Source organism: Equus asinus, chromosome 13, assembly GCF_041296235.1.
Source record: "Equus asinus isolate D_3611 breed Donkey chromosome 13, EquAss-T2T_v2, whole genome shotgun sequence".
NCBI classification, from domain to species: domain Eukaryota; kingdom Metazoa; phylum Chordata; class Mammalia; order Perissodactyla; family Equidae; genus Equus; species Equus asinus.
In genome coordinates, this window is record NC_091802.1 from 29,005,910 (window position 1) to 29,020,592 (window position 14,683).

Here is a 14,683-nt window from a genome sequence, read left to right on the forward strand (position 1 = left end):
AGTCAGTGGCTTCCACTAAATGGCATAGTGATATTTGGATCATGGTACATTTGGATCTGAGACATTTTTTTGGCTTGTCTTATGCTCTCCAGTTATGTATAAAAACAATCAAGAATGCTGCCCTTATTTTAGATGAATTGAGAATTGCTTGAGACTGTTTTTAAAGTGGTGGAGTTTGAGTTCACTGTATCAGCAAGACTGTTTTTGGTTGTCACAGCTATAGGAAAATTTGAAGGTATTTCTTTATGCCTGTACAAAAGCTTTGTAGGGAAAATTGTTTGAACTTAATGGTAAATTATCTTCTCATGTATTTTAGGAACCTAACCCATTCGTACCATATTCTGACTCCATATTTAAGGATAGAGTCTGTCTCTTGAAAAGCAAAAAAATAATAAATAAGCTTCCAAAGAAATGATATTGTAACTGCCCTCCTGGTATAAAATTCTTCATTTTTGTAATTAAAGTTGACAACAGGTTTCACCAAAAAAACGGAAACAAACTTGTAGGTGGCTAAAGGATGGACTGAGTACTTAAAAGCTATTCTCCTATGGTGAAGAAAAATCATGTCTGTTTCTTTGGGCTCCAGCTCACGTCAAGTAATTTTGTTTGTGAATTATAAAATAGAAATATGCAGCGTATACAAATTCACACAGTTCATTGAGGAAAACCTCTGGGATTCAACTAACAAGTATCTATCTGGCATTCTCTCTAGGGGTAGACAAACTACTTTCCTTGGGCCAAATCTCTACCACTGTCTATTTTTGTAAATAAAGTTTTATCAGAACATAGCCACATCCATTCATTTACAGATTGTCAATAGCTGCTGTTACCCTACAAAGGCAGGGTGGAGTAGCTGCTAAGAAACCTGATGGCCCCCAGAACCTGAAATATTTACTCTCACATTCTTTACAGATAAACTTAGCTGAGTTCTGCTCTATCCCTCACATTAATGGAAACTTCACATTTTTTTGGATAGAAGGTTTAAGTTTGAGAAAGCATGATTTTTAAGTCGAAAAGATCAAACACTTGATTAGTTGTTTTGTTCTTAGTTTTATGGTATGGGCTGATAGGCAGCTTCTGTCCCATTCATTCTAGAATCATAGTAAGTGAAAAATCAAAAGATTTCTTGAAAGATGAACCCGTTAGCTTTTAGTAGTGGGGTCTGTAGAAAGTGTAATTTCTTCCCCCATTTCTAGCCATGTTGCTAGGAACCCTTCTGTTTTCCCTCTTCCTTGATATGGTATGCCTGCCTTGGCTATGCTAGATTTTGAGTAGCAGTGAGGGATGGAGTTCCTTTTCCCTCTCCCCATTGGTTGTTCATGATCTGGTCTGCAAGAGGTCTGGTGCAAAAGAGATCTCTCTCCCATTCTCCCACTGGTAGCTGTCATCACTCACAATCTATACATGTCATGAGTAGTGAACTCAGATTTCCAATCAGTTGCTCTGATCTGCTTGTCCTACTTTCTGGCACTTTCTGTACCCTAACAAGAGTCCCCATCTTTTTTTTTTTTTTCTTAAACTTTTCTCCCTTTAGCTGAAGGGCATAGTTTCTCTTAGTCTTTCCTTCTACCATTACTTTCCTTAAGTATTTAGTATTTTTTTATGTCAAATTCATTCCTGGAAAATTTCTCCTTAGTAATATTTTCTCTTAGGCCTAAAGATAAAGTAGTAATGCTTGTGTTGTGCGCAAGCATATCATTTCTGGACAACTTTGACCTACTATGTCATTGAAACCTTAAGTAACCTTTGAGGGAGATGAGCTGTGTATTGTACCCACTTAGCAGAGAAACATGAGGTTCAGGGAGGTTCTGTGACTCTCAGGGTTCAAAGCTAGCAAGGATCGAATGAGTTGCGGGTCTAGTACTTTTTCCAGTTCACCACACTGGAACCAAACCCAGCATTTTGATACCTAATGATTAAAAACTTAAAAATTGTCTGATTTTTTTAACAGTTTATTTTGAGATAATTTTATATTACAAAAGAGATGCAAAAGTCTTGAGAGAGTTCCTGTATGTAATGTCTTATATAACCATAGAAGAGTGCTCAAAACTAAGAAATTAGTTTTGTTTATAGAACTGTTAGCTAAACTACGGAATTTGTTCAGATTTCATCAGTTATTTCACTAATTTTTTTTCTGTTCCAGGATCCAGTCCAGGATCTCGCATTGCATTTAGTTGTCATGTTTCCTTAGCATCCTCCAGTCTGTGACAGTTCCTCGGTCTTTCCTTGTCTTTCATGCCCTTGACATTTTTAAAGAGGACCAATTGTTGTATAGAATGTTTCTCTATTTGGGTTTGTGTGATGTTTTCTCATATTCACTTGAGACTATGCTTCCCATTATATCATTGGGAAGCCTCCCCCAGAGGGATGGCCCCTTCCCCGTACATCATGTCAGGGGCTATATGACACAGATATTATTGGTGATGTTAATCTTGATTACTTGGTTAAGGTGATGTCTGCCAGGATTCCTCACTGTTTACTATATCCCTGCCTTTATAATTACTAAATATTTGGGGTAAATACTTAGAGACCACGCAAATATTCTGTTTTTGCTTCAACTCTTACCCTCTAATTTTAACACCCACCAGTGGACTGTGCCCACAGCATTTGTTTCTGCAGTGTTCTGATGGTGGTTTTCTATTTCCTTGATTTCTTCTATATTTATTATTAAAATTCTGTAAGAAAGGTTTGTCCCTTCTTCCTCACTTAGTTTTTTATTCAGCTATTTATTTATATCTGTGTGGACTTACAGATATTTATTTTATTCTTTGAGTTATGTTCCAATACTGTCATTATTTTACAGTTCAGTTTGTTCCAGTTTTGGCTATTGGAAACTTGTTCAGATTGGCAACTGTATCGTGTTGATATGTTCCATACTTCTCCCTCCCTCCCATCCTCTCCTCCCCCTACAAGATGCTCCAGGCTCATCTCCTATTTTCCTTGCCCTTTTTTTGGTCAATAGTATTTGGAAACAAAGATTTGGGTGCTAATATGCTTATTGTTACTAGAGTGTCACTGCTTCTAGTCCCTCTCGGTGGATAGAATAGGAAACATACCTATACTTGCTCATGCAAACACATGTCCATGTGTATTTCTGTGTGTATCTCTGTATGTATTTATATGTAAATATATGTTTTAAGAAGAAAAACCATGAGTCTATATTGATAACCTACAACACCAGTCCAAGTCCACAATGCTCATTTTAGCCTTCCCTCAGCTTGGCTCTCATTAGCTGTAATGTATTTACTTCCTTGTTCAACCCTAATATACAAACCAAGTAGTTTTAGAGCTGTTCAACCTATACCCTTGTGAGAAACAAGTTTACCCAACTACAGTACAGTATTTGCATACAGTTTTTTGATTTTTAGCCTTTCAGTATCATGTCAAAACACTTTTCGAAAGTGATTTAGGTCCTAAGATTCAGAGTTACGTTAGTTCCTTCCTTCCCTATTCTCTTCAGTATGATTATGTGATTATTTGTAATACAGTTAGATTCATCTGTTATAGTCTGCTTTCTGTCCTCTCCCACACATCCTGGTTGATTTCTAAATTTACATATGTTAAAATTCAGTCTTTCTGGTATACAGTTCTGTGGCTTTTGACAAATACAGAGTTGTGTATCTGCCACCATACTACACAGAACAATTCAGTCACCCCCAAAATTCCCTTTTGCTGGCTCTTTATAGGTAAATCCCTCCCCACCACCCTCCAACCCCTAGCAACCACGATCTGTTCTCTGTCTTTGTAGTTTTCCCTTTTCCAAAGTGTCACATAAATAGAATCACACAATATGTAGCCTTTTACTTAGCAAAATGCAGTTGTTTCACCCATCTTGTTGTGCGCATCAGTACTTCATTCCTTTTTATCGCTGAGTAGTATTTCACTGTATGAATGTACCAGTTTGTTCATTTACCCATTGAAGGACATTTGGGTTATTTCCAGTTTAGGATGATTTGTGTAAAGTTTTCATTCTCTAGGGTAGTATATGCCTTGGAGTGGGATTGCTGGCTGTGTGATAAAGAATTTGTCTAGCCTTTGTCCCTGGTTCCTGGGATGTAGCCTCTAAGTGCTTGGAATTTCCTGTATGATAGGAGCATATTTGCTCTTTATGGTGGGTCCCGATAGCTTATGCTAACAAGATAACTCAGGGTGGGGGCTGGCCATGCCAGAAAGACTGACCATGTGATTAGGGGATTGGGGCTCTCAGTCACATGATACTAGCCTGAATATTTCAGCCTCCTTGCCAGTGAGTCAATCATGCTTATATAATGAAACCCCAATAAAAAACTCTGGACACTGAAGCTCATGTGAGCTTCCCTTTTTGGCAGTACTCTGTGTTGTCATACGTTGATGTTTTAGGAGGGTAACATGCCCTGGTCACGAAGAAGCTTCACATTGGGACCCTCCTAGACCTCACCCTGTGCATCTCTTTCTTTTGCCTAGTTCTGATTTGTATTTTGCTATAATAAAACTGTAACTGTAAGTAAAGTATTTTCCTGAGTTCTGTGATTAGTTCTAGTGAATTATCAAACCTTAAGGGAGATAGTGGGATTTGTAGCCTACTGGTCAGAAACAAGGGTGGCCTGGGGACCCCCAAATTACAGTTGGTAGCTCAAGTGAGAGCAGTCTTGTGGAGAGCTCTGCTCTTTATCTGTGAAGTTTGACCTAACTCTAGGTAATTGGTGTCAGAACTCATTGCACTGAATCATGTGCTCAGTATATGCTTAACTTTGTAAGAAACTGCCAAACTTTTCCAAAAATGGCACTGCCATTTTCCATTCCCAACAGCAACATATGAGGGCTTCACTTGCATCCTGTAAGCACTTAGTACTGTCAGTGTTTTTAATTTCAGCCATTCTAATAAGTGTAGTGATTCTCATTTTGCTGGTTTTTTGCTGAGGATTTTTGCATCTATATTCATGAGGAATATTGGTCTGTAGTTTTGTTCTATCTTCATCTGATTTGGTATCAGTAATGCTGACCTCACAAAATGAATCTTCTCTTTTCTAGAAGAGAATGTATGGAATTGATGTTATTTATTCTTTAAACGTTTGGTAGAATTTACTAGTAAAACCATCTGGAAGGCGATTTCTTTTTCCAAGGTGTGTATTTTTGGTATTTATCCTGCTTAGTGGTCTCTGAGCTCCTTGCTTTTATGGTTTGATGTCTGTTATTAATTTTGGAAAATTCTCAGCCATTATTTCTTCAAATATTTCTTCTGCTCCATTGTCTTTCTCTTCTCCTTCTAGGATTCCAGTTATACATATGTTAAACTAATATGTCCCACGGCTCTTATGTGTTCTGCCCTGGGTTTATTTTGTTTTTGTTTTTTTTTTCTCTTAGGTTTCAGTTAGGGTAATTTTTATTGCCTTATCTTTAAGTTTATTGACTCTGCTCAGCAATGTGGAGTCTACTTATTAGCCAATCGAAGGCATTCATCTCTGAAACAGTATTTTTCATTTCTAGCATTTGTTGATAGTTTCTGTCTTTTTGCTAAAATCACCCATTGATCTTGCATGTTCACCATGTCCATAACATATTAACCATAGTTATTTTAACTTTTTTTTTTTTTTTTTTGAGGAAAATCAGCCCTGAGCTAACATCTGCCACCAGTCCTCCTCTTTTTGCTGAGGAAGACCGGCCCTGAGCTAACATCTGTGCCCATCTTCCTCCACTTTATATGTGGGACGCCTACCACAGCATGGCTTGACAAGCAATGCCATGTCTGCAACCAGGATCCAAACCGGTGAACCCCGGGCCACCGAAGTGGAACATGCACACTTAACTGCTGTGCCACCGGGCCAGCCCCTAACCATGATTATTTTAAATTCCCTTGTCAGTTCAAAAATCTTTGCCATATTGGACTCTGGTTCTGATGATTGCTTCACTCTTCAGAATACATATTTTTCTTGTTTTCATATGCCTCTGTATATTTTGTTGAAAGTGACATGTCTTGTGTAGGACAGTAGATAGTTTGGTGAATAGTTTTTGCACCTAAAAACGGGCAGGCCTTACATGCTTCTTAGACCTTTATTGCAAAGTTTGAATGACTCTAGTTAGTAGTTGTGCTTGGTTTGAGATTCATCATTGTCATGATGAACCTTGATGGCTTCAAGTTCCTGTAGCAATACATTGCATTTCTGATTGGGGTTGGATTGCCAGAGCAATGTCTCTTCCGTACGGTGCCTCAAAGAGCTGTTAAGTCTCTTTGCCTGCTTTTGTTGCTCTCCTGTCTGTCTCCCAGAACTATTCTGTTATTTGAAGCCTGACTGGAGGCAGGGGAGGGACTGGCATTCTTGGATTAAACTGCAGTTTTAGGCACTGTGTGTGTCTATTGACTTGCCCCTCCCCAGCTAGTTGAGGCCCAGTGATATTCCTGCCTCTTCCCCAGGGGTAGGGTTTTTCTTTCCTGTTCCCTTCCCTCAGCTGCAGTGACTTTTCACCAGTGCCCTAAGGGTTGGCAGTATTTGTGGCCGTTTTCCCCCGTAGGATAACACTTGTGTTCTACAGAGGAGATAGGAGAAAGGGTCTGGCAGAGTTTCTTGACCCTCCTACAAGGCTGCTCTACGCTGCTCCTGGGTCTTCATCACAATTGACACTTCTTAGGACTCTTTCCAATATTTTCTGTGAGCACCTAATAGAATTTGTGAAAAAATGCCTACAGGAGAGTGCAGACTCACCTAATTTCGGCAGCCCTCGGGACTCCACACTGTCCTGCCAGTCCATACTCTGCCTGCACCAGTTCGTCACTTCCCCGAGCTGAACTGTTTTTTCCAGTGTCTGCCCTATGTAAATTAGTGCTGATGGCCCCACTCTTGGAGCAGGCACCTGTCCCTCTTTAGATTTGGGGCCATTTGCTTACTCTGCAATCTCAAGCTCTCTGATGGGTTTGAAAAAAGTCATAATTTGAAATTAATCTGGCTCTTTTTTTCATTGGAAGAGTGGCAGCAATATTCCTTTTAGCTCTACATCCCAGAGTAGAGGCTGCAAGTACTGTGATTTAAAAAAAAAAAATGTAATTATATTTGTTGAATTAAGAACATAAGTGTAATTAATTTCAAAACTACAATTCAGAAAATAATGAACCATTTTTAATTTTCTATTCAAAAGGATTTTTTATTTTTGTTTTTTAATAAAGGTGATAAGATTATAGAAAGTTTGGAAGATAGGAAACTCTAAGACCTGTGTGTGTGTCTGTGCGTCTGTACACACGTGCATGTATATTCCTTTTAGTTGTGGTGATATTTTTAGATTTCTCCTTATTTACTTCTAGTTCCCACATCAACCAGTATATGGCTTCAAAGTCTAGATTTATATAATTTTTAAAACTGTCTAGGGAGGCTTACGAGCAAATGGTAACATCAGTCATTTTATAGTTTGGGACATAAATTGTGTGGGCTGCTCTATTTCTAAAAACCCTTTTCTCCGGCTGGCACATTTATTTGTTTTTTTCCTGTTACAGGGAGTCTTGTCTTCTGTTCCTGCTCTGCAGAGCCTCTGCCCAGCCAGAGCCCTTGCCTGAGTCCTGCAGGGCAGTTAAGTGTGTCTCCTTATGTACATTTAGAAAAGCCGCTTCATAGGCCTCCCTCCCATTCCGTTCCATTTGACCTGGTGATCCCAAGGCAACTCTTACTCGGCTTAATTGCCACCTCAGTGCTCTAGTTCTAGGATCAGCCAGTGTCACAACTGGCAGGGACAACTTTTGCATCTTTGGTTAAACTCCAGTTACTCATTTGGAAGATAGTTTCTCCAAATATGTATCATTCCTGACAGTTTTTCACATTTATTGTTTCCCTGGTCCTAAAGCAGGATCAGAAAAATCAGAAACTGGGTGAGGGCGCTGCTTGCACCACAAAGCGGGCATGTCTCGTCGGGAGGTTTGCAACTGGAGGTCTTGGGCAGCATCCTACAGCTCAGCGTAAGAGGAATGCTAAACCCAGCTGCCCAGCACAAGAGCGCTTTCTTACTGAGCAACACCTAAGAGTTCGGGGTCTCAGAGAAGAACTAGATTTGTTTGAAATATAAATAAGAAAGGATCTTCCATAAGATTTTTCCTAGGCCAAGCAAAAGTAGGTTTTCTAAAAGCACAGTAGAAGAGTGTTCTTTAACAACTGCTGTCAAGATGACAGAGAGCAAACTTGTAATCAAAAAAGGAAATGTGGGGGCCGGCCAGGTGGCGCAGTGGTTAAGTGTGCACGTTCTGCTTCGGCAGCCCAGGGTTCGCTGGTTCGGATCCCAAGTGTGGACATGGCACTGCTTCACAAGCCCTGCTGTGGTAAACATCCAACATATAAAGTAGAGGAACATGGGCATGGATGTAAGCTCGGGGCCTGTCTTCCTCAGCAAAAAGAGGAGGATTGGCAGCCGATGTTAGCTCAGGGCTAATCTTCCTCAAAAAAAAAAAAGAAAAAAAAGGAAATGAACAGTTAAACACCATATCAGTCCAGGCAATCATATCTGATCATTTCGTAACATGGGTAAATTTCTATTAAATTCAAACGATTTCACTATACCTAGTGGTTCACTCACCTTGCTGTGTCCTGCTGCTTCAGAAAGTGATGTTCCTTTTGAAGTAATTCTGTATTTTAGGAGATTTTTTTCAAATATAAATAATACTTATTATCAAAATATTCCTTTCTTTCCTTTCCTGCTTCAGGAAACCCCTTCAAATATATGATTCTTTCAGACCTTCACTTTTTTCCTCAATTCTTGCTGCTTTGGGTTCTATATAAAATCATACAAAGTGGTGAATGAATTTAGGGAATTAAGAGTTTAAGATTGTTAAAACTATGTGAAATTAATTTTCTAGGACTTAATGTTGGGAAGAGGGGAATAATAATGCAGTGTGTTTACTAGGTTTACTGCCATTCCCGTAGACACAGGTGTCTTGCTTTATCAGCTTCACTTCCGTCCCCCACACTCTTTCTGTCTCTGTCTCCTGTTACTCTCTTAACAGCAATCCTCCAGACAGACTTTCAGCCACAGTTCACCTAATTATTTTCTTCCAGTTTGAAACTAAAAGGGGAAAGACTAAGAGGAAAAACTTTGGTTGGCTGCAGAGTTTGAAGAATAAAGTAGCTGGGAGATTTGAGGAATCAACACTTAGCCCTTGGCAGGTCCTTGTCTATTTTAGGACACTAACCTCTCTGTCTCCCTCTCCCCACCATTAAACTTACGGGAAGAACATGTATAGGATGAAGTATCTCTCTTTTGGGTTTTCTGGGGAGGAAATCACAGTTATAGCAGCACTTAGCAAATTTTCTTTTTAAATGTTCCTACTTTAAAGTTTAAGAAAACTACCACCTCAGGATTTTAGTTCTGAGGGAATCGGCGTAAACCTCTGCACTAAATAACTTATCTTTCCTTTCAATAAGAAGACAAACGACTAGTGGTTTTAAATTGCTGGATTTTTATTAAGATATTGGCAAAATTTCAACATACTTCTTACTTGAACAGTTTTGATAAATAAAATATGAAGGATCACTCATGGTTACAACTGAACTCAAAAGTGAGCTGTAGAACAGGTTTATAGATTGATAAATTCACTTGGTAAGAAATGATTCACTTCATTCGCCTCACTCCATAGAGAATTCTTTGCAGAGAAATGTCATGAACAAGAGAACAGAGCCTGTCTCTCACCAAAGAGCACCTAGAGTAAGAGTTAACAGTGACGTATCTGCGGATCACCTAATACATCAAAGTTTGTTAGGGTATTTCCTTTTCTTTTTGTTGTGTCAGTCTGGAGTTCCCTATCTTGTTTCATGTTTTCTAATTAGTACAATAAGTAGTCTTCAAAATAGAAGATAAAATGCTGCTGGAGGAAGTAACTTTTCAACACAGTACCATTTGTCTGGAAAATAGTCATAATACTGGTGGTATCTTGTTTTGAAAAAAAACATTTAAGCTATTCACAGGTCAGAACAGAACAGTGGGTATTTGTCCTTTAACATCACATGATTTTAAAAGGTGAAAAAATTATGTTCTTTTGCTAATTTATGTTCTAAAGAAAAATTGTCCCAAGTTATGGTGTGACCAAAACTATAGTATCCCCTTTTATGGCCTTGCTTAGATGAGAATGATCATTGAGTGAACAAATTGTGTTTAAACGTTAAAATAATTTAGATCACTTTCTTACAAAGCCTCAGCAAGACTTCAATGGGGAAGAAAGTACTTGAACCACAGCAGTTTTATCCGTAAACACTGAATTTCTTTATGCATCGTTTTCATCTGCCCATTGGATGTTGCACTTCTTACTGGCACAGTGTTCCAACAATGGAGTGTGGTTGTCATGAAGATGCAGCGTGACACTATACCACCACATTGACATTATACCACTGTAAATGTGGTCAGAATCAGACTCAGTGTTGACATTGACATTGTTGACACTGTCCTTGGAAAAGGTGTTACTTTCAAGGATCCTCCTAGTTAAATTAAATGCAACAGTAATCGTATTAATTCACGGACAATGGATGGCACTTCTAAGTAAAGAAAAGGTATATACATTTGTGTTTCCACCATCCTGTTTAGTATAGACCTAAATGGGATTAATAGCCCCAGTGTTTGGTGCTGTAATCTTAGTTAACCTCATATAAATCCCTCAGAAGTACACATCCAGAAAGTGAACAAAGGAAACCTTTAAATTAGAGATTAATTCCCTTTGAAACTCACAGTGAATGTACAAGGTGTTGGTAATGACTTCAGTTGGTGACTTGAAGTCTGTTTCCCTAACCAGTACTACACTTTCTTGTTTATATTCATTTTACTATTTCCTATTCTAACAAAACTTCATCAGGCAAACAAATCGATGCAAATCATGTTAAATTGAAAAAGGGATACTGCCACTCTGAAGGATTGAATGTAGAACTTTCACCACCACTAAGTTACACAATGAATAAAGGTACAAAACACATAGTTCACAGACTATACCTCAGCATTAACAGTTAATATATATTATATAGATACTTTTATATCTGTCTAATATTTTTACAATCACCAGATACACCATCATTAAATACAAGTTACAGAAATGTGTAGATACCATTAGTTAGAGGGGTACTTATTGCTTACGTCAGCAAGCAGCAAATAAGGGCACAGGATTTGAACTGAAGGGAACTACTTTCTATCACCAGTGGCATTAAGATATAACACTGCATTTCACAAAGCACTGCTTTTTATCTAGTTTATAGAACCAAGAGCAGCATATGTCAGACCAATAACCACTACTTTAATATGTATTATAGAATTTTAAAGGACTTACCTTACAAATGGTAGCTAACTATAAATATGTATGTTGTGAACAAATGAATAGTTGCTATTTTTTACAATATTGGTTTATAACTTGAACATACTAGAACTACTTTGCTTTATTTTCTAGAGGGCTACTGGTATGAGAAATGGAGTTAACACTGCTTATGTAGTCAGACCTACAAAATCCAGACCCTTAAAAGATGTGGTCTATGTTTGTCCCACTTTCATCCATTGTTTTCCCCACTGGAAAAACCTGTCACTTGTACTTTCTTTCTTTTCACCTTTTTTATTCTGATCAAAAACATTAGCAATAGACAAATAGAAAATCTATAAAAAAAAAAAGTTTCTTTTTAACTTAGCCAACAACTTTGGACTATATAATGTGTACCAATATTCTGCTGTCTCTGTTTTGTTTCCTTAGATAATGTGATTTGAAACTGACACTGCACCTGATGGGTTGTTAACAAGATCTAGGCTTCAGAAAATGACAGAAGTGAGTGAGGTCCGTATATGGGGGTAAAGCATCAGGATGGTAAACAGATTCTGGTACTATAGTTGGAGCCATGTTTACTCCCTCCTTTTCAGCCATGTGTCACAAGAGAAAAGAAGCAATGACAAATACTGAAAATCTCTACTTCCAAATTTTTAAAAATAAAATCTGTAGATTAACAATCTGCTCATTTCTAAAGTGTAACTATTTTTATTTATTTATTTGATATAACTATACTGGCACCCAAAATATGGTACAGTCCTCTGTTTTTAAAGGCCAGGAATTTTAGCCCTCCATTATGGGTGTGGGGAACATGAAGTAATTGTATTACTATATAAAAACATGATTAGGCAGTGGACATTCCTTAGCAAGAGCATTTAATGCCTCCTAACAGTGTGAGTGACTGAGCACTATAGCGGGCAGCTCCTGTCCCTGGGCATGGCTGGTCCACAGTTGATAGGGGAGGGTAAAATGTCACTTGGAGACATTCATGATTCTCAGAGAATCAGAGGCTGCTTCCTCAAATGAATCTGATTGTTAGTTTGCTGTCTTTAGTTGAAGATATGCTCTGGCTTGAAACTGCAAAAATGGCAAAAAGCAGACAATTTTAAAATATCAAATATAAATATTGAAATGAGAAACACATGTCCTGTCTTTGCAGTCTGAAGTTGCATGAAGCAGGACTCCAGAACATTCTCCATTTATAACTAAACAGACCTCAGTCTTAGTCATCTGCATTCTCCTTTGCACTTGGCCTCTGGGCTCACTTTAGGCAGTACTTTCAGCCTCCTCCACACCAGTTACTTCATTCCTTTGGGGGAAACAATTCTAGAGAAGTTAAAACAAGTATTTTTCATTCTCCAAAACCACTTTTTATCTTATAGTAGTATATGCCTTTGCAGTCTGTGAACTTAAAAAAAAAGGCAGAAAAAATAGAAATACTATTTGATTTTCTTTTTAAATGGCAACTTGATTCTAGTATATTTGTACCTGACATCATCTCCATTAAACTAGTTTTATTCCTGAGATGAAGGTACAGTGAAAAACATATTAGCATCACAAGTTAAAACCAGTCTTCTAAAATGACAAATAATAAAAATTCCACCAAGAGCACCATAACAGGTTATGAAACTCCCACATAGCTACAGCCCTAGGAAATACTTTTTAATTCAAAAAATTTTCATAGTCTATTATGTTACAGAAAAAAAAAATCAGTAAATCTTTTTGACTATATACTGCCTCACAAGTCTGAGAATATGACATTTTTACACTGGTTTTCTACTTTCATTGTTACCAGACCCATATGGCTTTTAGTCTTTTACCTACTGAAAAAAAAGGGAGAAGAGTTTCCTTTATAGTTCTGTCTTTTGAGAAATGTTTCCCAACTAAATCAAATTCTGCATTGTTTTCCATAGATATATTAGGCACATCAGACCAGATTTCAACTGCGTTGAGATTTCAACACTGTAACCTGACTGAAATAACTAACTTGCAAGCTTCCACTAGTGGCGTGAAGGGCAGTGGGTGAGGGTTGTGTGTAGGTGTGGCGACACATCACAGGGACCAGTTGTATAATTTTGCTAGTGAAACCGCCAATACTTTTTTAGATTGAAAACACTTTTGAGTTTCCTAGAGATCAATTTACATTTAAGAATTGAGCCATCCATGGTTTTATAATGAAGCACATATATTTCAGAAATGTATATCTTGTTTCTACTCTTATAGTGGTGTTTTTATTGGGGGGAGAGCTACCTAGCCTACTTGAAAGAGAAAGTATTATATTTTATAGCTCCAGGGAAGATCTGGGTATGGCATATCGTTACTCTTTCTGAGCTTCCTCATCATGTTTTCACTGCACCCTTTCCAACTGCTTTGCCTCCATGGCAGAGAACTTCTCAACATCCTATTTCTCTTCCCACTTTGAATAAGTGAGAACAGGCTAGTGCCTATTTTGTGGGAAGGCTCTCGAGCAGAGAGAAATGAATAAAACTTTGGATTAAACCTGAATCCATGCCTCCTCTTTGAGTAGTGGTAACGTAAATGAGACAATCTAGAAACTCTCTTTCCCAGGAATTTGAACTGTTCATTTTCCAACCTAGAACAGACAGGAGACAAGCTCTCCATTCTGTATATCTGTTGCCCTTTTGAACCCAAATTAAAAGAAGAGGGAAACTCTCCAGCACCACTCCGTTCAGGCAATGATGATTGAACTGATTTTTTCTCCATTATTAGCTCATTAATTAGATTTGCTTTCTTTGGTGCACCAGGACCAAACATCTCAACTGGTGGCAAAAACTGGACACTTTGAGGTTTGCTTGCTTCTATTTGAGTGAGATCTAGGTAGCCTGGGTCTTCCAGCACGTTGATTTGGGACCCTGGGCTCAGGCTAGTTCTATCAGTGAATGAATCCACACGCCCATCATAGCCTAGATCGGCTGGTGCTGAGCACTGGTGCTGAGGCCAAGGGCGTTTGCACTCTCCATGATTCTCCTTATCATCCCCACCATCTTCTTGCCCTCCTTGAAAAGAGTTCTCTGTCCAGTCTGATTCCTCACTAACATTTACAGCTTTGTTCATGTCCCTCAGGAATACCACAATAACAGTGATGTTATCACTTGACCCGGCATCACGAGCTGATGCCACTAATTTGTGGGCAACCATGCTGCTGTCTCCATTATTCTCCTTCAAGTGGTCAGACACAACTTTCACTGCCTCATCGGGATTCACGGTGTCATAGAAGCCATCACAGGCTAGAATGAGGTAGTCTTCAGTTCCATCCAAAACAGTAGATGCAGAATCTGCATCCCCACAGATATATGGCTTATGTTCAGCATCTCCTGTGGGAATTAGAAAGTAGGTCAGATTTTGGTTTACTTTACGTGTATGAACGTTTATGGCCAATACAATGATTTGATCACAGTTTACTGATTGTGATCTGAATTTACT

The 14,683-nt window shown here is 38.4% G+C and overlaps 2 protein-coding genes across 28 annotated transcripts in view; one reads left to right on the plus strand and one right to left on the minus strand.

Moving 5' to 3' along the window:
* The window catches only part of TRIM37 (tripartite motif containing 37), a 144,135-nt gene that overhangs the window by 112,480 nt on the left and 16,972 nt on the right, over positions 1-14,683 (plus strand). For 4 of the 26 annotated variants that reach the window (XR_011493747.1, XR_011493746.1, XR_006512432.2 and 1 more), the window contains exon 25: positions 11,669-11,749. The exons of 9 other annotated variants lie outside the window; for them this stretch is intronic. Coding sequence is in view for 9 of the 17 variants with exons in the window: in XM_070482883.1 (XP_070338984.1) it covers positions 7,463-7,580 (118 nt within the window). In the remaining 8 variants the exon portion in view is untranslated. Of the gene's footprint in view, positions 1-5,010; positions 5,063-7,462; positions 8,350-11,668; positions 11,808-14,683 lie in introns of those variants that run through there. 13 more of the 26 variants (XM_070482883.1, XM_070482884.1, XM_070482890.1 and 10 more) reach the window with 8 other exon arrangements.
* The window catches only part of PPM1E (protein phosphatase, Mg2+/Mn2+ dependent 1E), a 179,635-nt gene continuing 174,262 nt past the window's right edge, over positions 9,311-14,683 (minus strand). For both annotated transcript variants that reach the window (XM_014826739.3, XM_070482899.1), the window contains exon 7: positions 9,311-14,574. In XM_014826739.3, coding sequence (XP_014682225.1) covers positions 13,514-14,574 — 1,061 coding nt within the window. In that variant the 3' untranslated portion in view covers positions 9,311-13,513. The remainder of the gene's footprint in view (positions 14,575-14,683) is intronic.